Genomic DNA, 23080 nt, shown 5'->3' with positions numbered 1-23080 from the left:
GTTACAGAGGAGAGTCATGTACAATAGTGTTTAACCCCTTAATGACCGCCAATACGTCTTTTAACTGACCTGAGATATAAAAGAATAGCCTCCCCATACAGGTGACAATCCAGCAGCTGTCGGCTGTCCACTATAGCTGACAACTTGCTGCGTCAGCCACGATCGGTGTTTGCATCATCCAACTCTGCTTAACCCCTTAGATGCTGCTGTCAATAGTGACTACATCATTATAAATGGTTAACAGAGTGTGGGGGCTTCCTCTTTATCCAAATTGGTGCCCTCTGATCATGATTGTGTGGTCGTGATGTTTGCCATGGCAATTCATGACCAAATAGCGGCCTTAGAGTCTGACGGCTGTAGTAATCTGTTCAGAAGTTAGAGGCATTTAGGTGGTAAAAATACACATTTTCATTTCTGCCATGCCAGTTTGCATTAATTCCTGTAAAGCACCTGAAGGGTTAATAAACTACCTGACAGCAGTTTTCAATATGTCTGGGGGTGCTGTTTTTAAAATGGTATCACGTTTGGGGGTTTCCCAATATATAGGACCCCTAAAGTCACTTCAAACTTGGATAAGTCCCTAACAAAATAAATTTTGTAAATTTCCTTGAAAATATGAAAAATTGTTGCTACATTTTTAATCTTCCTAAAATGCTAACAAAATAAAATAACATTTTACAAATGGTGCTGTTGTAAAGCTGACATGTGGCAAATGTTATTTATTAATGTTTGCTAATGTATTACTATCTGCATTAAAGGGATAATCATTCAAAGTTTGAAAATTGCTAATTTTTTAACATTTTTCTCAAATTTTTTATATTTTTTATAAATAAACACAAAACATATTGACCTAAATTTACCTTTATCATAAAGTACAATATGTCACGAAAAAACAATCTCAAAATCACCGGGATTTGTTGAAGCGTTGCAGAGTTATTATCACATAAAGTGACACTGGTCAGATTTCAAAAATTTGGCTCCGTCACTAAGGGGTTAATACTTCAAGATGGCTTTATCCAATAAAGGGGTTGTCTGGATGAAATGACCCTTTAATAAATGCCAGATTGAAATAATAGAGGGGGGGGGGTCTTCCAATTGCATCTTTAATACTGTCATATCATGCTGGGACCCTGCAATAATTTTTACTCCAGGGGCCAAAAATATGCACAGGGATTATCCAATGCAGACAACCTAACTAATGGAGTTCATATTGGAAGATTGCTAACACTGTTCGGGCTGCAGGGGACGGCACCGCCATGCTGCTCACCACCCGGGCTACAGCAATAATACTGTCCTCATAGGTTCATCAGCAAAACAACAGATTTTAAATAGACTAGCACCAAATATACAAATGTACAATAAATATGTAAAAAATAAATAACGCAATATACAAGTATATACAAAAGAGCAGGTGGGGAGAGGGGTAGGGGAAGTGCAAAATCTAGCGTAACAGCAGTAAGGCCAAGCTTCAGGACCGAAGTAGTTGTAATATCTATTAACCCTCCGCTTCCTGCACCGGATTTGTGGTGTCTGTTATACGGATGAAAACAAACAGCGTGGCTGGCGGGATCTTGGTGCCGTCCTTGGAAAGGAGATGGACGTGGCGATAACCTGTGGAAAACACTGGATATGAGAAACATGGAAATTAAAGAGAAAAGCATCCGTGCTGCTGTAGGTTGGTTTCATATATCTGACAGTCACAGTCTGAGTACAGATCGCTATATCAGGACCAAGTTCGGGTCAGGAGACCTGCGGACGGTCTGGACAGCGTTGGGCATGGGGTCATATGGCTTATTAGTGAATTCTGCGTTAATGGAGGGGGGTCCTTAGAATGTTCATCTCTTGGCCATTGGCTATAAGTTACACACCCCGGAGGACCGCTCCTGTCCTGATGAGAATGCACACTGTGTAATACCCCTTTTCTCCTGTGGTGGCACTGCAGGGAAATTAAACACTTACTGCCAGATTAACGATGATTGCTGTGATCAGCATATTTTCAACGAATCCTTCTAAAAAGCTGGGAACTGATAAATCTCTCCAACGTGGATTTATTACCAGGTTTGATATCACCAACTCAAAGTCATTAAATAGATCTCTTAGACCTGATGAAACTGGTGAAATTACTCTAAAAATCCATGTCAGAATGACTGTATAATTGTGCTATTAAACTAAGAACGAAATAGCTCATGGAGCGAGACTAACAGCCGCAGCTTGTGCTGAGCAGCTCGAGCTCTCGGCAGCAGCAGGGAGGATGGATACTGAAGAGCTGTCAATCAGGCTTGGTGGGCAGAGATTCAGTGAAACACAGGAGGGACACTGAGGTCTCAATCACCCCAAATGGATGAAGATTGATGACTCCACCCACCGTCCACATGATGGAAAATAGGTGCTTACCTCCATCGCTGTGTGGTCCAATTCTATCATGGTTTTAATGGTCTGAGTGTTTGACACCTTTCTATCATAGTCAGCTATCCACCGTATACTAGGAACACCCCACAAGATCTGCCGTACACTGGGAACACCCCATGAGACCTGCCGTATACTGGGAGCACCACAGAAGACCTGCCATATACTGAGAACACCCCATGAGACTTGCCGTATAGCTGGAATAGCCCACAAGACCTGCTGTATACTGAGAAGACCTCACAAAATCTGCTGTGTACTGAAAACACCCCACAAGACCTGCCAAATTCTGGGAACACCCCACAAGATCCGCTGTATACAGGGTAGACCTCACAAAATCAGCCATATATTGGGGACACCCACAAGATGCGCCACATACCTGGGATACTTCACACAACCCGCCAAATACGGGGTACAACTCACAAGAACCATCATATATCAGTAACACCCCCAAGACCTGCTGTATACTAGGAACACCCTACAAGACCTGCTGTGATGACACAGCATTTATTCTTAATTAGGCCAGATATATTTTTCTTCGGTGGATCAAGAGACAGGCCTTTGTTCATAGGAGCCTAAACGTTGACTCTTGAGTTGATGCGTTTTCCTTCGATGCGTCAAGAGACATAGGCCATTGTTCATATGAACCTAAACGTTCACTCTTGAATTGATTATTGTGTTGCTATCCTTGGAGGACATGGACGCAGGGTCATTGAACAATGTTTAATATGTTGATTACCCATTGTATAAGCCCATGTAGCTTGTTGACTTGCAAACAGTGAGGGGCAAACTATGCAGATTGATTAAATACTCAAACAATGAGAGTTGGCCTCATCCCACCTTACCCCTGACCTGTGGATGATGGCCTGAAGTACAGATGTGGGTATAAAAAGGGACCTTTATCCTTCTACAGATAGACTCTACAGAACAGCAGACAGGACAGCATGGCTCCAACTGCAGGAATACAGATTTGAGAAGCTCTACAAAAAGTCAACTTAAGGGACCAAAGCCGCAGCCCGAGGAATATAGATCTGATCCATTGACCATCACTGAACTCATGGAGACGTTCAGACGTTCAAAGAAGCCAGGCTGGGAGCATCTGGTCACAGCCCTCAAGACCTACCATATACCTAACACACCCCACAAGACCTGCTGTATACCGGGAACACCCCACAAGACCTGCTGTATACCGGGAACACCCCACAAGACCTGCAGTATACCAGGAACACCCCACAAGACATGCCGTATACCGGAAACTGCTCACATGTCATGCTGTATACCGGTAACACCCCAGAAGACCCGCCATATAATGGGAACACCTCACGACCTGCCGAATACCTGGAAAAATCCCCAGACCTGCCATATACCTGAACACCCCACAAGACCTGCCGCATACCTGAACACCCCACAAGACCTGCCGTATACCGGGAACACCCCACAAGACCTGCTGTATACTGGGAACACCCCACAAGACCTGCCGTATACCAGGAACATCCCACAAGACCTGCTGTATACCGGGAACACCCCACAAGACCTGCTGTATACCGGGAACACCCCACAAGACCTGCCGTATACCAGGAACACCCCACAAGACCTGCCGTATACTGGGAACACCCCACAAGACCTGCTGTATACTGGGAACACCCCACAAGACCTGCTGTATACCGGGAACAGCCCACAAGACCTGCCGTATACCGGGAACACCCCACAAGACCTGCAGTATACCGGGAACACCCCACAAGACCTGCAGTATACCGGGAACACCCCACAAGACCTGCCGTATACCGGGAACACCCCACAAGACCTGCTGTATACTGGGAACACCCCACAAGACCTGCAGTATACCGGGAACACTCCACAAGACCTGCCGTATACCGGGAACACCCCACAAGACCTGCTGTATACTGGGAACACTCCACAAGACCTGCCGTATACCCGGAACACCCCACAAGACCTGCTGTATACTGGGAACACTCCACAAGACCTGCCGTATACCCGGAACACCCCACAAGACCTGCTGTATATTGGTAACACCCCAGAAGACCTGCCGTATACTGGGAACACCCCACAAGACCCGCCGTATACCCGGAACACCCCAGAAGACCTGCCGTATACTGGGAACACCCCACCAGACCTGCCGTATACTGGGAACACCCCACAAGACCCGCCGTATACCCGGAACACCCCACAAGACCCGCCGTATACCCGGAACACCCCAGAAGACCTGCCGTATACTGGGAACACCCCACAAGACCCGCCGTATACCCGGAACACCCCACAAGACCCGCCGTATACCCGGAACACCCCACAAGGCCTGCCGTATACTGGGAACACCCCAGAAGACCTGCCGTATACTGGGAACACCCCACAAGACCCGCCGTATACTGGGAACACCCAATCATCTATACTGTTCAGGTAACAATAGTGAGTAGCCATTTACAAGTGTCACTGCCACCAAAACAATATTATTCATTTTGCCCGTGGCTGATCTGCATAGAAGGAATATATGGCCCCTTTCCCGGCCACCGGGGCCTGGGTACAATTGTGACTTCTGTACTAACTATGGCAGATAGGAAAATTATGAGTTGCCCATAGCAACCAATCAGAGATCAGCTTACACTTCTTAAAGTGCTCTGGTAAAATGAAAGCAGCGCTGTGATTGGTTGCTACGGGAAACAAAAACAATTTTTCTTTACCCCAGCTTTGATAAATCCGTCCCTCGGCATTACCGGCGGCCCGGTCACGTACGTGGGAGACACGAACGCACGTTCTCACCTGACTTGACGCTCTTGAACGGGAGCGTGTACTGTCCGATGAAGTCGTTCCTTGTCGTCTTGTCATAATCCTCCACCACGAACCTGACGAGGGCCAGCTCAGGGATGTGGATCTTGAATTGCAAAGTTTCGTTCCAGATGGGGTTAAATCCTTTAGATGGAAGGACAGACAGAAGAGTACGGTTACCGCGAGTGAAATATTCATGAGGTCCGCGGCCTACAAATTCTCCGGGAAGCCATGACACCGGCAACGTCAGCCCGAAACCAGAGAGAAGGCAGAAAAACATCTATTGTCAGATATTAACAGAGCGAGTGTGCGAGGAAACAGCGGGATCTGGTCATCTATACATTCCTATAGGGGCCGCCATTGATCTATGGTCGCTGCCGCCATAATCTGCCTCCAACCGCACAGAACAATGCACAGAACCCCAGAGCCTGTCTGATGGTCAGCTACACGGCCTATAAGGGGTTAATCTCCTGATGACAATTTATTTTTATTTTTTTTTCGTTTTTACGTTTTCGCCTCCCTTTGTGCCAATAATTTTTCTTCCATTTTCCAGCCCCCCAGACGTATGAGAACTTAGTTTTTATTACAGGATGACTTGTGGATTCTAATGACACCGTTCATTTCACCATTTAATAAACTGAAAAATGTGGAAAAAAAATTCCAAACAAAGTGAAATGGTGGAAACAAAGCACAATGCCGCCAGAGGATTCGGGGGGGTTTGTTCTATGACATTTATTGTGCAGTAAAATATTGTATCTGAAGACGAGATTCTCCGGATCTGTACGATCACATCGATGGAAAACTTGTGTTATTTAATTTTATATTTTTGTGTGAGAAACAAATCCCGAACTTTGTAAAAATTTTTCATTAAAACAAGGTGAAGTGGTGATTTCCTGACCAGGATGATGCAGAACTCACCATTATTCTCTATGTACTTTGTCTCCTGCTTCGATTGGTCAATGGGAACCCCAAATATTTCCACACGAACCAGAGGATCCACAATGGAGCCCTCCTTACTGTTCTCAACTTTAGGCAGTTGCTGAGCGCTAATCACCTGCACAGAAAAAATCAATAATTTACAGCCGGTATAACGTGGGTATTTCCTGTATATAATTATATATGTACAGCTGGTATAACCTGGGCATCTCCTGTATATAATTATATATGTACAGCTGGTATAACCTGGGCATCTCCTGTATATAATTATATATGTACAGCTGGTATAACCTGGGCATCTCCTGTATATAATTATATATGTACAGCTGGTATAACCTGGGCATCTCCTGTATATAATTATATATGTACAGCTGGTATAACCTGGGCATCTCCTGTATATAATTATATATGTACAGCTGGTATAACCTGGGCATCTCCTGTATATAATTATATGTGTACAGCTGGTATAACCTGGGTATTTCCTGTATATAATTATATATGTACAGCTGGTATAACCTGGGCATCTCCTGTATATAATTATATATGTACAGCTGGTATAACCTGGGTATCTCCTGTATATAATTATATATGTACAGCTGGTATAACCTGGGTATTTCCCGTATATAATTATATATGTACAGCTGGTATAACCTGGGTATTTCCCGTATATAATTATATATGTACAGCTGGTATAACCTGGGTATTTCCTGTATATAATTATATATGTACAGCTGGTATAACCTGGGTATTTCCTGTATATAATTATATATGTACAGCTGGTATAACCTGGGCATCTCCTGTATATAATTATATATGTACAGCTGGTATAACCTGGGCATCTCCTGTATATAATTATATATGTACAGCTGGTATAACCTGGGCATCTCCTGTATATAATTATATGTGTACAGCTGGTATAACCTGGGTATTTCCTGTATATAATTATATATGTACAGCTGATATAACCTGGGTATTTCCTGTATATAATTATATATGTACCGCTGGTATAACCTGGATATTTCCTGTATATAATTATATATGTACAGCTGGTATAACCTGGGTATTTCCTGTATATAATTATATATGTACAGCTGATATAACCTGGGTATTTCCTGTATATAATTATATATGCACAGCTGATATAACCTGGGTATTTCCTGTATATAATTATATATGTACAGCTGGTATAACCTGGGTATTTCCTGTATATAATTATATATGTACAGCTGGTATAACCTGGGCATCTCCTGTATATAATTATATATGTACAGCTGGTATAACCTGGGCATCTCCTGTATATAATTACATATGTACAGCTGGTATAACCTGGAGATCTGTATATAATTATATATGTACAGCTGATATAACCTGGCCATCTCCTGTATATAATTATATATGTAGAGCCGATATAACCTGGGCATCTCCTGTATATAATTATATATGTACAGCTTGTATAACCTGGGCATATTCTACATATAAATATATATGTACAGCTGGTATAACCTGGGCATCTCCTGTATATAATTATATATGTACAGCTGGAATAACCTGGGTATCTCCTGTATATAATTATATATGTACAGCTGGTATAACCTGGGCATCTCCTGTATATAATTATATATGTACAGCTGATATAACCTTGGCATATTCTACGTATAATTATATATGTACAGCTGGTATAACCTGGGCATCTCCTGTATATAATTATATATGTACAGCTGGAATAACCTGGGTATCTCCTGTATATAATTATATATGTACAGCTGGTATAACCTGGGCATCTCCTGTATATAATTATATATGTACAGCTGGTATAACCTGGGCATCTCCTGTATATAATTATATATGTACAGCTGGTAAAACCTGGGTATTTCCGGTATATAATTATATATGTAGAGCCGGTATAACCTGGGCATCTCCTGTATATAATTATATATGTACAGCTGGTATAACCTGGGCATCTCCTGTATATAATTATATATGTACAGCTGGTATAACCTGGGCATCTCCTGTATATAATTACATATGTACAGCTGGTATAACCTGGAGATCTCCTGTATATAATTATATATGTACAGCTGATATAACCTGGGCATATTCTACATATAATTATATATGTACAGCTGGTATAACCTGGGCATCTCCTGTATATAATTATATATGTACAGCTGGAATAACCTGGGTATCTCCTGTATATAATTATATATGTACAGCTGGTGTAACCTGGGTATTTCCTGTATATAATTATAAATGTACAGCTGGTATAACCTGGGCATCTCCTGTATATAATTATATATGTACAGCTGGTATAACCTGGGTATTTCCTGTATATAATTATATATGTAGAGCTGGTATAACCTGGGCATCTCCTGTATATAATTATATATGTACAGCTGGTATAACCTGGGCATCTCCTGTATGTAAAAGAACCTGAAGACCCACCTCTTCCGACAAGCCTACAACCTGCAGTAACCACCGATTGACCAAACCGCTGCACGACCAGCTCTATCCTCACCTACTGTATCCTCACCCATCCCTTGTAGATTGTGAGCCTTCGCGGGCAGGGTCCTCTCTCCTCCTGGACCAGTTGTGACTTGTATTGTTCAAGATTATTGTACTTGTTTTATTATGTATACCCCTCCTCACATGTAAAGCGCCATGGAATAAATGGCGCTATAATAATAATAATAATAATATATAATTATATATGTACAGCTGGTATAACCTGGGCATCTCCTGTATATAATTACATATGTACAGCTGGTATAACCTGGGTATTTCCTGTATATAATTATATATGTACAGCTGGTATAACCTGGGTATCACCTGTATATAATTATATATGTACAGCTGGTATAACCTGGGCATCTCCTGTATATAATTATATATGTACAGCTGGTATAACCTGGGCATCTCCTGTATATAATTATATATGTACAGCTGGTATAACCTGGGTATCACCTGTATATAATTATATATGTACAGCTGGTATAACCTGGGCATCTCCTGTATATAATTATATATGTCCAGCTGGTACAACCTGGGTATCTCCTGTAAATAATTATGTACGTACAGCTTTTATAGGTTACACATCCTACATATAGTATAATGGATTAGTAATAATTTTGGCTGTATATTACCTGGATGGATAGGCTGACGGGTGAATAACCTTCAGTGTCTTGTGGTTGATCAGGGTTAAAATTGGTATCCATGTGTCTCATAAAGAAAGGCTTCAGAATGTAACCGCAACGTCCGTTTTGTTGGAAGAGTCCATCATTAAGATCCATCTCTACTCCTGCTGTCTGGAAATTGAGCGCCGCTAAAAAAGTAAAAACACGGAACAGGAATGGTTGTTAGTGCGAGGAGGCCACATTAATACTGTAGTTACATGTAACAGAGAAAAGGAAAACCCCCTCCCATCCCCCCACAAATGTCTTATGTATGTAGCCTACTTTAAGTTTCAGATTGTATATTTCCACAATCTAAGTTTACAGTCACAATTTCACATAATTTCAAATATATATTATAGTAACTATAATATTGCACTTCGTATTAATGTAGTTATATTCTTGTACATGGGAGCAGTATTATAGTAGTTACATTCATGTACATACAGTAGGAGCAGTATTATAGTAGTTATATTCTTGTACATAGGGGCAGTATTATAGTAGTTATATTCTTGTATATAGGGGCAGTATTATAGTAGTTATATTCTTGTACATAGGGGCAGTATTATAGTAGTTATATTCTTGTACATAAGGGCAGTATTATAGTAGTTATAATCTTGCACACAGGGGTCGGTATTATAGTAGTTATATTCTTGTACATAGGTGCAGTATTATAGTAGTTATATTCTTGCACATAGAGGCAGTATTATAGTAGTTATATTCTTGTACATAGGGGCAGTATTATAGTAGTTATAATCTTGCACACAGGGGTCGGTATTATAGTAGTTATATTCTTGTACATAGGTGCAGTATTATAGTAGTTATATTCTTGCACATAGAGGCAGTATCATAGTAGTTATATTCTTGTACATAGGAGCAGTATTATAGTAGTTATATTCTTGTACATAGGAGCAGTATTATAGTAGTTATATTCTTGTACATAGGGGCAGTATTATAGTAGTTATATTCTTGTACATAGGGGCAGTATTATAGTAGTTATATTCTTGTACATAGGAGCAGTATTATAGTAGTTATATTCTTGTACATAGGAGCAGTATTATAGTAGTTATATTCTTGTACATAGGAGCAGTATTATAGTAGTTATATTCTTGTATATAGGGGCAGTATTATAGTAGTTATACTCTTGTACATAGGGAGCAGTATTATAGTAGTTATATTCTTGTACATAGGAGGCAGTATTAGAGTAGTTATATTCTTGTACATAAGAGCAGTATTATAGTAGTTATATTCTTGTACATAGGGGGCAGTATTATAGTAGTTATATTCCTGTACATAGGAGCAGTATTATAGTAGTTATATTCTTGTACATAGGAGCAGTATTATAGTAGTTTTATTCTTGTTCATAGGGGGCAGTATTATAGTAGTTATATTCTTGTACATAGGAGGCAGTATTAGAGTAGTTATATTCTTGTACATAAGAGCAGTATTATAGTAGTTATATTCTTGTACATAGGAGGCAGTATTAGAGTAGTTATATTCTTGTACATAAGAGCAGTATTATAGTAGTTATATTCTTGTACATAGGGGGCAGTATTAGAGTAGTTATATTCTTGTACATAAGAGCAGTATTATAGTAGTTATATTCTTGTACATAGGAGGCAGTATTAGAGTAGTTATATTCTTGTACATAAGAGCAGTATTATAGTAGTTATATTCTTGTACATAGGGGGCAGTATTATAGTAGTTATATTCCTGTACATAGGAGCAGTATTATAGTAGTTATATTCTTGTACATAGGAGCAGTATTATAGTAGTTTTATTCTTGTTCATAGGAGCAGTATTATAGTAGTTATATTCTTGTACATAGGGAGAAGTATTATAGTAGTTGTTTTCTCGCGCATACCAGGCAGTATTATAGTATTTTTTTGGCTATGGTGTAAATTTGCACACAATCTGAATAAACTGAGGACACCCCTGAATAATACTTTACCCATTTGACATCCCACATTCCACATGTCTTGCGGGTTGTAATTGGAGGAGTCGGTCCTCAGACCCGTGGGGTAAACCCGTGTCAGTTGACAGGAGTTGTGTCGGACGAATTCATTACCTACAAGAAAATAAAGCCCAAACGTTGAAGACCAGAATCTCTACAGGTGAATTAATAGATGTTGTAGGTCATGGGATAACATAAATCATCCCATAGTGACGTGTGTAGCAATGTGAGCTCCTGTTGCGCGGATACATACAGCAGGTTTAGTAATCCGTGGCATTAAACAGCGGATATAACATCCAATGAACGTTCTCAGGACTGAGTGAACCTCGGTACTATAAATCCAATCATCTATAATTTGTCACCTGGTTCTCTGATGAGCTTCCGAGCTTTATACTCCGTGAAGGACGACATCTCATACGGCTTGTAGTTGGTCCTAGAGTGCCTGAAGCTCTCGAAGGGCACGCTCTTACAGTAGATAATGCAGTCCGATAATTCCTGTGAGAGGCGATCCTTGGATTTCTAAGAAAGATAGAATATGATGATAGCAGCTTCCATCTTAATCTGTGAAAAAAGTAGATTTTTGGCCGCCCATCTGTAGAGTAGCTGAAATCCCACCCAAACCTGGATGAAGGTCCTCAGATGTATAGTTAGAAGACCTCGTCGTACAAGTGTCAGCAGATGAATAACCTAGAACCTACCTTGGATCTCTTCTTATCCTCATTGCGGACGTTCTCCTCGTCCATGTCCCCGCCATCTTCCTCCTCGGATATCTCTCCCAGATAAGAGTCTTCAACCTGTTCACCCAAAGAGTCCTTCAACCTCCCAATCTTCTTGCCTTTTAGAAGGATCTTCCCCTGTAATTTCTGAGATTGGAGAGTTTAGGAGAAGAGCAGATTGTGGATTAGTGCAGAGGAGAATCTTGAGCTTAATGAGCCCCAACACAAAATGTGAATATACGCCCCTCCAGCCGTCGTATAGTGGGCGCAATGGAGACCTCTGGGGCTTTAGGGCATTTGCCCCATACATATAATATTAGTTCACACAGGAGTGAGCGTCGTATCACCGAGTCACATATTCATCAATGACTGCAAGCAAAGATCTTGACTAAACACAGACATAGGCTTAGAAAATGACAAAGGCTTTCATTATGAGCTTTATTTGCTGAATGCCCCTTTCATTTTCCGATAAACCCTATCTTTCCTGGCTCCTGTGCTTCTAAAATAAAACATAAAACAGATTTGCAAATAGTTTTTCAGCAAAAAAAGGCCTTTTTTTTTGTATACAGCACTTATGCAGAACTATATGTCACTATGGTTACAGACTACAAACAAATCCTGCGTAGTCAGACCTTACAGCTATGAGTGATTCTCTCCGCTGACTCTTCTCCAGACAAGAGAAGGTGGGACATAGAAACACATGACGGCAGGATCAGGCCACTCGCGGACCATGGAGATAGATCAATCTGCACAGGAGCTGCTTACACGGAAAAGCAGATGTTTTTTTTAATTTTTTTTAATCAAAACTATCTACAAAGTTTCATCACTTTTTAGTTTAGAGGCATTGGAATAAGACAAAGGGACTCATTGCAAAAGTCGACCCCCTGTATTAGTAAGGCCACCAACACAGCGATGGATTTTTCTGACGTTTTACCTGTGGAGATGGTAATTGCAGCGGTATCCGTCCGTCTAGGGTCCCGGTCAGCAGCTTATCACCCAGGATGCTTTTCAGATGTTGCGCCATAGTGTCCTGCTGATCCACGCCGCAGTGGTTCTCCAGAGACAGAATGACCGGGTAGTCTGATACCTGCGGGCAACGCCAAAAGATCTGAGCGCCAGTGTCACATGCCACGTCTCATTCCAGCGGTGTACCCGCTGCAGGACGAGTCCTGTTTCCTGAGATTGTTTTTCACCGCCTGTTCATTTACCGTATCTCACTTTTAAGGAACCGATTAAATATTTATTAAGACGACATATTAACTTTCCTCGGCGGCGGTGAAGATCAGCAATGATGACACTGGCGGACGGACGCAGGGTTTCACATATTGCTGATAAATTAGCAGTCACCCAGCGGCACACACAGACTGCCATTCAGGGCTCTGGGAAAGCTGTGTGATCATCTTCACATCTTTCCAGATTTCTGCTTGCTGTCATTGAATAGTATTTATAGTATTTCTCTATTCCAATGGATAGCGATCCACCCTGGTTTTGTCACGGACCCACATTTGACCAGGACAGATCTTTACCCCATCGGAAGTAAATGATAAGGGTATGTTCACATCATGTTTTTATGTGGATTTTTCTGCTTGATAAGTGCCTAAAAGACAATCGTATCCGGCGCTGTTTAGTAAGAACATGCAGTTTTTGACGCTTTTTTTATGCAGTTTTTGCAACATTTATTTTCAGCATGCTTTTGGATGCAAGATTAATTATAAGCGAACGTTCATACGGAGTTATATTGCTTTTATTTGAAGCAAATCAAGCAAGCGGAGATGTTAAAAACAGCAAGCCGAGATCTTGAAATCCGTGAGAAATTGATACAAAGAATATAGGAATAAGAATATAGGAATTTTAATTAGATGGGGAAAAAAATTAATTTGTTTGCTGAAACTAAGTCTGCAGATTTCACCTAGTGCTGCTTTTCTTGTGTGATCTGCAAATCTAACAGCCGGAGATTTGCTACAATTGTATCCAGTGTAGACAGTCACCCATGAGCTAAATCTATCAGCAGCACAAGGCTCCCTGCTGTCCTGATACTTATACATTGTAACAAACCCTCAGGTGTGAGAAAAAGGGTTTAACCCTTTAAATAAAATAATACAGTAGGTCGAGAAAACCACCAGAACGCTTGTTTTATCTCTGGATTCTGATTGCTGAGCTCCTCCTTCTGTTTGTACCAGCTTTGCTTATTCTTCTCCCATTAATGTTTCCATTTCATGACAACAAGAAGAGATCTTGATAACAGAAACAAAAAGTATATATGAAACTTGCAATGCCTTTCTTTATCTTTACTGGGCAAGCGATTTATAACTGGATCCCTACCAGTCCTGAGAATGACGCCCGAGCTGCACTCTTTCCCTGTTCCTCTGCCACCTGCTGGACTAATATGGCCCCCGAATTTAGAAAGACACCCAAACCTTAGAAGGTCAGACCCCACCTATCATCAAGTGATGGCATATCCTACTCACATCACTATAAAGGTACCGTCACATTTAGCGACGCTGCAGCGATCTAGACAACGATGCCGATCACTGCAGCGTCGCTGTGTGGTCGCTGGAGAGATGTCACACAGACGGCTCTCCAGCGACCAACTATGCGAAGTCCCCTGGTAACCAGGGTAAACATCGGGTTACTAAGCGCAGGGCTTAGTAACCTGATGTTTATCCTGGTTACCAGTGTAAATGTAAAAAAAAAAACACTGCATACTTACATTCCGGTGTCTGTCGCGTCCCCCGACGTTCTGCTTCCCTGCACTGTGTAAGCGCCAGCCGTAAAGCAGAGCGGTGACGTCACCGCTGTGCTCTGCTTTACGGCCAGCCGGCGCTCACAGTTAGTGCAGGAAGCAGAGCGCCGGGGGACGCGACAGACACCGGAATGTAAGTATACACTGGTAACCAGGGTAAACATCGGGTTACTAAGCGCGGCCCTGCGCTTAGTAACCCGATGTTTACCCTGGTTACCAGTGAAGACATTACTGAATTGGCGTCACACACGCCGATTCAGCGATGTCTGCGGGAGATCCAGGGACGAAATAAAGTTCTGGCCTTTCTGCTCCGACCAACAATGTCACAGCAGGATCCAGATCTCTGCTGCCTGTCACACTGAACGATATCGCTATCCAGGACGCTGCAACGTCACGGATCGCTAGCGATATCGTTGTTAAGTTGTTCAGTGTGAAGGTACCTTAAAACAATTTGTAACGAATATATTCTACCTGACTGCAAGTGCTTCTCACAGAATTAGAATATCATCAAAAAGTGAATCTCATATATTATATAGAGTCATTACACACAGAGTGATCTATTTCAAGAGTTTGTTTCTGTTAATGTTGATGATTATGGCTTACAGCCAAGGAAAACCCAAAAATAAATTAGAATACTTAACAAAAAAACATCTGCAAAGGCTCCTAAGCGTTTATAAAGGTCCCTTATTCTGTTTCAGTAGCTCCACAATCATGGGGAAGACTCTGACCTGACAGATGTCCAGAAGGCAGTCACTGACACATTCCACAAGGAGGGGAAGCCGCAAAATGTCTTGGTATTGAAGATCTGAAATCAATTAACTTTTTGATGATATTCCCATTTTGTGAGAAGCATTTGTAGTGGAGAAATCAGATGTGTTAGGACAGAACTTTACAAATTGGCACCAGAACAAATCAGATTGATTGCTTACCCCTGCCCTGGGTCCACTATAAATGTCTCTTCTTGTAATGTACTCACCCTGAATGCATACTTGTTGATGGCCGATATAACGTCTTTGAAGAAGATTTTGGAGGTGAAGGTGTGACCATGATATACGATGGGTTCTCCATTGGGGCCGTCCCAAGTGTCCACCTCCACGCAGCGACAGCCCCTTTTTAATGCCCTGCGTGGAATGAAATAAATCAAGAATTAGTCGGAAGACCATTGACAATAGACCACCCCACCCGGTAACCATCGGTGATGGACATGACATACAATGCTGCCGCTTCTCACCGGATGTAGCCCTCCACACTGCTCTGCCCCCGTAGCTGGTCCTCCATCAGGTAGGTGTTGTGGGAGGAGGAGATGAAATAATGGCACAGCGCCTGCGTCATATCCTGGTAGAGAGACTCATGACACACGTTGAAGATGGATCCCTCCGCAGAGCACAGGTAGATCAGGAAGCCGTCGATACTGAGGGCGTGAAGCTTTTTCGCTACGATTTAGTAGAGTAACAATGAAAGGGGTTGATTAGTTTAGGAAAATGTCACTTTTATATGCTCTGGAGGACCTTTACATAGACAACCCATTGACATGAATAAGCAATACGTAATGCTCCAGTTTGCCTGTGGTGGCGTTTCAGGGAAATTGAACACATACTGCCAGGATGAGCCACAGATTACAGCCGATCGCTGTGATCAGCTATTACCAAGTGTTCTTCCAACAAGCAGAGATTATCCAAAGTGGAGTCGGCATTAACAGAACACAAGCTGAGGGGCAAAAGCCAAGAGGACAACAACCAGATCCTCCAGTAAAACAAGCTGAAAGGTGACTTAAAGGTAAACAATTACTTTGGAAGAGATCAACAGATCTTCATTCATGATGCTGCTGGCTTTAACCCCTTCCCGACCTTTGACGCCACGTAGGCGTCATGAAAGTCGGTGCCATTCCGACCCATGACGCCTATGCGGCGTCATGGAAAGATCGCGTCCCTGCAGATCGGGTGAAAGGGTTAACTCCCATTTCACCCGATCTGCAGGGACAGGGGGAGTGGTAGTTTAGCCCAGGGGGGGTGGCTTCACCCCCTCGTGGCTACGATCGCTCTGATTGGCTGTTGAAAGTGAAACTGCCAATCAGAGCGATTTGTAATATTTCACCCATTATAACGGGTGAAATATTACAATCCAGCCATGGCCGATGCTGAAATATCATCGGCCATGGCTGGAAATACTAGTGTGCCCCCACCCCACCCCTCCGATCGCCCCCCCACCCCCCCGATCTGGCCGGTACACTGCTCCGGCTCCCCTCCGTCCAGTGCTCCGCTCCCCCCCGTGCTCGTGTCCGCTCCCCCCGTGCTCCAATCACCCCCCGTGCTCCAATCACCCCCCCTGCACTCCGATCCACCCCCCCCCGTGCTCCGTTCAACCCCCCCGTGCTCCATTCCAGCCCCCCCGTGCTCCGTTCCACGCCCCCAGCGCTCCGTTCCACCCCTCCCGCGCTCCGATTCCCCCCCCGTGCTCCGATCCCCCCCCCGTGGTCCCCCCCCCACCCTATCATACTTACCGATCCAGCCGTGGTCCCGTCCGTCTTCTCCCGGGCGCCGCCATCTTCCAAAATGGCGGGCGCATGCGCAGTGCGCCCGCCGAATCTGCCGGCCGGCAGATTCGTTCCAAAGTGCATTTTGATCACTGAGATATAATCTATCTCAGTGATCAAAATAAAAAAAATAATAAATGACCCCCCCCCCCTTTGTCACCCCCATAGGGACAATAAAAAAATAAAGAATTTTTTTTTTTTCCACTAATGTTAGAATAGGGTTAGGGTTAGGGGTAGGGTTAGGGGTAGGGTTAGGGTTAAGGTTAGGGCTAGGGGTAGGGTTAGGGGTAGGGTTAGGGGTAGGGTTAGGGGTAGGGTTAGGGGTAGGGTTAGGGGTAGGGCTAGGGTTAGGGCTAGGGTTAGGGTTAGGAATGTGCACACGTATTCTGGTCCTCTGCGGATTTTTCCGCTGCGGATTTGATAAATCCGCAGTGCTAAACCGCTGCGGATTTATGGCGGATTTACCGCGTTTTTTTCTGCGCATTTCACTGCGGTTTTACAATTGCGATTTTCTATTGGAGCAGTTGTAAAACCGCTGCGGAATCCGCACAAAGAAGTGACATGCTGCGGAATGTAAACCGCTGCGTTTCCGTGCAGTTTTTCCGCAGCATGTGTGCAGCGATTTTTGTTTCCCATAGGTTTACATTGAACTGTACACTCATGGGAAACTGCTGCGGATCCGCAGCGTGTGCACATACCTTTAGAATTAGGCTATGTGCACATGGTGCGGATTTGGCTGAGGATTCGTAGCAGTTTTCCATCACGTTTACAGTACCATGTAAACATATGAAAAACCAAATCCGCTGTGCCCATGGTGCGGAAAATACCGCGCGGGAACGCTGCGTTGTATTTTCCGCAGCATGTCAATTCTTTGTGCGGATTCCGCAGCGTTTTACACCTGTTCCTCAATAGGAATCCGCAGGTGAAATCCGCACAAAAAACACTGGAAATCCGCGGAAAATCCGCAGGTAAAACACAGTGCCTTTTACCCGCAGATTTTTCAAAAATGGTGCGGAAATATCTCACACGAATCCGCAACGTGGGCACATAGCCTTAGGGTTAGGGTTGGAATTAGGGTTGTGGTTAGGGTTAGGGGTGTGTTGTGGTTAGGGGTGTGTTGGGGTTAGGGTTGTGATTAGGATTATGGCTACAGTTGGGATTAGGGTTAGGGGTGTGTTGGGGTTAGTGTTGGAGTTAGAATTGAGGGGTTACCACTGTTTAGGCACATCAGGGGTCTCCAAACGCAACATGGCGCCACCATTGATTCCAGCCAATCTCGTATTCAAAAAGTCAAATGGTGCTCCCTCACTTCCGAGCCCTGACGTGTGCCCAAACAGTGGTTTACCCCCACATATGGGGTACCAGCATACTCAGGACAAACTGCGCAACAATTACTGGGGTCCAATTTCTCCTGTTACCCTTGTGAATCTAAAAAAATGCTTGCTAAAACATAATTTTTGAGGAAAGAAAAATGATTTTTTATTTTCACGGCTCTGCGTTGTAAACGTCTGTGAAGCACTTGGGGGTTCAAAGTGCTCACCACATACCTAGATAAGTTCCTTGGGGGGTCTAGTTTCTAAAATGGGGTCACTTGTGGGGGGTCTCTACTGTTTAGGCACACCAGGGGCTCTGCAAACGCAACGTGACACCCGCAGACCATTCCATCAAAGTCTGCATTTCAAAAGTCACTACTTCCCTTCTGAGCCCCGACGTGTGCCCAAACAGTGGTTTACCCCCACATATGGGGTATCAGCGTACTCAGGAGAAACTGGACAACAACTTTTGGGGTCCAATTTCTCCTGTAACCCTTGGGAAAATAAAAAATTCTGGGCTAAATAATTATTTTTGAGGAAAGAAAACGTATTTATTATTTTCACGGCTCTGCATTATAAACTTCTATGAAGCACTTGGGGGTTCAAAGTGCTCACCACACATCTAGATAAGTTCCTTTGGGGGTCTAGTTTCCAAAATGGGGTCACTTGTGGGGGGTTTCTACTGTTAAGCCACATCAGGGGCTCTGCAAACGCAACGTGACGCCCACAGAGCATTCCAATAAAGTCTGCATTTCAAAACGTCACTACTTCACTTCCGAGCCCCGGCATGTGCCCAAACAGTGATTTACCCCCACATATGGGGTATCAGCGTACTCAGGAGAAACTGGACAACAACTTTTGGGGTCAAATTTCTCCTGTTACCCTTGGGAAAATAAAAAATTGCAGGCTAAAAGATCATTTTTGAGAAAATAATTTTTTTTTTTATTTTCATGGCTCTGCGTTATAAACTTCTGTGAAGCACTTGGGGGTTCAAAGTCCTCACCACACATCTAGATTAGTTCCTTTGGGGGTCTAGTTTCCAAAATGGTGTCATTTCTGGGGGATCTCCAATGTTTAAGCACACAGGGGCTCTCCAAACGTGACATGGTGTCCGCTAATGATTGGAGCTAATTTTCCATTTAAAAAGCCAAATGGCGTGCCATCCCTTCCGAGCCCTGCCGTGCGCCCAAACAGTGGTTTACCCCCACATATGGGGTATCAGCGTACTCAGGACAAACTGGACAACAATATTTGGGGTCCAATTTCTCCCATTATCCTTGGCAAAATAGGAAATTCCAGGCTAAAAAATCATTTTTGAGGAAAGAAAAATTATTTTTTATTTTCATGGCTCTGCGTTATAAACTTCTGTGAAGCACCTGGGGGTTTAAAGTGCTCAATATGCATCTAGATAAGTTCCTTGGGGGGTCTAGTTTCCAAAATGGGGTCACTTGTGGGGGAGCTCCAATGTTTAGGCACACAGGGGGCTCTCCAAACGCGACATGGTGTCCGCTAACAATTGGAGCTAATTTTCCATTCAAAAAGTCAAATGGCGCGCCTTCCCTTCCGAGCCCTGCCGTGTGCCCAAACAGTGGTTTACCCCCACATATGAGGTATCGGCGTACTCGGGAGAAATTGCCCAACAAATTTTATGATCCATTTTATCCTACTGCCCATGTGAAAATGAAAAAATTGAGGCGAAAATAATTTTTTTGTGAAAAAAAAGTACTTTTTCATTTTTACAGATCAATTTGTGAAGCACCTGAGGGTTTAAAGTGCTCACTAGGCATCTAAATAAGTTCCTTGGGGGGTCTAGTTTCCAAAATGGGGTCACTTGTGGGGGAGCGCCAATGTTTAGGCACACAGGAGCTATCCAAACGCGACATGGTGTCCGCTAACGATGGAAATAATTTTTCATTCAAAAAGTCAAATGGCGCTCCTTCCCTTCCGAGCCTTACCATGTGCCCAAACAGTGGTTTACCCCCACATGTGAGGTATTGGTGTACTCAGGAGAAATTGCCCAACACATTTTAGGATCCATTTTATCCTGTTGCCCATGTGAAAATGAAAAAATTGAGGCTAAAAGAATTTTTTTGTGAAAAAAAAGTACTTTTTCATTTTTACGGATCAATTTGTGAAGCACCTGGGGGTTCAAAGTGCTCACTATGCATCTAGATAAGTTCCTTGGGGCGTCTAGTTTCCAAAATGGGGTCACTTGTGGGGGAGCTCCAATTTTTAGGCACACGGGGGCTCTCCAAACGTGACATGGTGTCCGCTAAAGAGTGGAGCCAATTTTTGATTCAAAAAGTCAAATGGCGCTCCTTCCCTTCCAAGCCCTGCCGTGCGCCCAAACAGTGGTTTACCCCCACATATGAGGTATCAGCGTACTCAGGACAAATTGGACAACAACTTTCGTGGTTCAGTTTCTCCTTTTACCATTGGGAAAATAAAAAAATTGTTGCTAAAAGATAATTTTTGTGACTAAAAAGTTAAATGTTCATTTTTTCCTTCCATGTTGCTTCTGCTGCTGTGAAGCACCTGAAGGGTTAATAAACTTCTTGAATGTGGTTTTGAGTACCTTGAGGGGTGCAGTTTTTAGAATGGTGTCACTTTTGGGTATTTTCAGCCATATAGACCCCTCAAACTGACTTCAAATGTGAGGTGGTCCCTAAAAAAAATGGTTTTGTAAATTTCGTTGTAAAAATGACAAATCGCTGGTCAAATTTTAACCCTTATAACTTCCTAACAAAAAAAAATTTTGTTTCCAAAATTGTGCTGATGTAAAGTAAACATGTGGGAAATGTTATTTATTAACTATTTTGTGTCACATATCTCTCTGGTTTAACAGAATAAAAATTCAAAATGTGAAAATTGCGAAATTTTCAAAATTTTCGCCAAATTTCCGTGTTTATCACAAATAAATGCAGAATTTATTGACCTAAATTTACCACTAACATGAAGCCCAATATGTCACGAAAAAACAATCTCAGAACCGCTAGGATCCGTTGAAGCGTTCCTGAGTTATTACCTCATAAAGGGACACTGGTCAGAATTGCAAAAAACGGCAAGGTCTTTAAGGTCAAAATAGGCTGGGTCTTGAAGGGGTTAAAGGGAAGGTACTGTGTTTGTAGATCATTAATAAATTAATGTAATGTAGCATAACATGCTGTTATAACCAGGTTTTGAATGCATTTGAAACATATTTTGTGTGTTATAGGAGTTTAAAGAAGGCACTGGAGGCTGATATCTTGTTTTCACAGTAGCAGCATGACACTTCCAGTGTCATAATATGGCACTCCATGGTCATAGGACATAACAAAGGGACTCAGACCCTATCTATTGTAATAGAACTGTCACTGCTGTGATCTGGGCACGCCTCTGTAGGCTGCACAATTCATAGTAGTGGGAGTGTTCTGCTGCCATTTTCTTGGAGCCCTCGGATCTGCTAACTAAACATAAGCAGTACTGCTTCCAGCAGAACAGATCCTAGATTGAGGGCTGACAGCAGTAAAATGCAGGAGAAAAGCATGGCAGAATAGCAGAGACATTAAAAAGGAACAGTTTACCATTAGAATTATAGGAACAGGAGCTGTCAGCTGCTCAGCAGGAGTTGTGACTCATCCCACAGTAAGATAAGAAGGAGCTGGGTCTGCAGTGAATGGCCAGACATTGTGGAGAGGGGTGAGAGAATCATGTAATCTGGGTGAGAGAGACTGATGGGAGAGAGAGACAGTAACTGGTGGTGATAGCAGATCACAGGGCAGTCTCCCACAAAATGGCGCTGCCCTGTGATGCTGCTCTTCATTCTGCCCCAGGGATACTAGACCACCCAAAAGGGGAGAGAAACGGTGATGTCAGCAGTTAATGCCCCAATTTTGTTGCAAACAGTAAAGCTGGTAAACCCCTCTCTGGAATGGAGCGGGGGCAGCACGTTAATTGTCTCCACTCTATTCAGTGCCCACTGGACTTCCGGCCATAGCTGAGCAAAGCATTAGGTCTTCAAAAAGACCAATGAATCTTCATGTCTAAAATGTTTCAAGAATTTTTAAAAACGTTTAGCTCTGACTTCCAAGAATAAACCGATAGGTGACGAGACAAGAAAGTGAACTAAATCCTTCCAGTTACACTAACAGAGGCCTGGATCAACACGTTATGTTGCCATACACCACTGATGTAAAGTGGGGGCCCCAGAGATCATTCCATGGGTGCAAAATTCTATGGCAGGTGGCAAAATTTGGACCTTCCAAACCCACTGTCCACTGCAATCAGCAACGCCAGCAAATGTTGCTCCTTTTTTGAGAACCGTGTGGATGACAAATCTCTCAGTATAAAGAAGAGAGCATTGTCATCTTGGTTGCTGCCTGTGCAGAGGGCAGCAGCTGATGACAAAATCGTCTCAACCACTTGATTGCTCTGCATAGGCAGCAAAAGAGATGGCTGAGTCTTAGCAGGTACGAGGCTTAGCGATAAGGGTAAAGCTTAAGGCTAGGGCAAGTTGTTAGGACTAGGATTAGGAATAGTGCTAGGACTAGGGTTA

At 43.0% G+C, this 23080-nt stretch overlaps 1 protein-coding gene across 1 annotated transcript in view; it reads right to left on the bottom strand.

The window, feature by feature from the left end:
• Positions 1 to 825: 825 nt before the first annotated feature.
• PLCD4 (phospholipase C delta 4) overlaps positions 826 to 23080 on the bottom strand; it is a 36830-nt gene continuing 14575 nt past the window's right edge. The window contains exons 7-16 of the mRNA XM_069732730.1: positions 15932 to 16133; positions 15677 to 15821; positions 12892 to 13044; positions 11940 to 12104; positions 11604 to 11760; positions 11239 to 11355; positions 9261 to 9439; positions 6103 to 6238; positions 5179 to 5328; positions 826 to 1611 (exon numbers count right to left, since the gene is read on the bottom strand). Of these exons, the coding sequence (XP_069588831.1) occupies positions 1496 to 1611; positions 5179 to 5328; positions 6103 to 6238; positions 9261 to 9439; positions 11239 to 11355; positions 11604 to 11760; positions 11940 to 12104; positions 12892 to 13044; positions 15677 to 15821; positions 15932 to 16133 (1520 nt within the window). The 3' untranslated portion in view covers positions 826 to 1495. The remainder of the gene's footprint in view (positions 1612 to 5178; positions 5329 to 6102; positions 6239 to 9260; positions 9440 to 11238; positions 11356 to 11603; positions 11761 to 11939; positions 12105 to 12891; positions 13045 to 15676; positions 15822 to 15931; positions 16134 to 23080) is intronic.

This window comes from Ranitomeya imitator, chromosome 7 (genome assembly GCF_032444005.1).
Source record: "Ranitomeya imitator isolate aRanImi1 chromosome 7, aRanImi1.pri, whole genome shotgun sequence".
NCBI lineage: Eukaryota > Metazoa > Chordata > Amphibia > Anura > Dendrobatidae > Ranitomeya > Ranitomeya imitator.
This window is presented reverse-complemented; position numbering and strand designations above follow the sequence as displayed.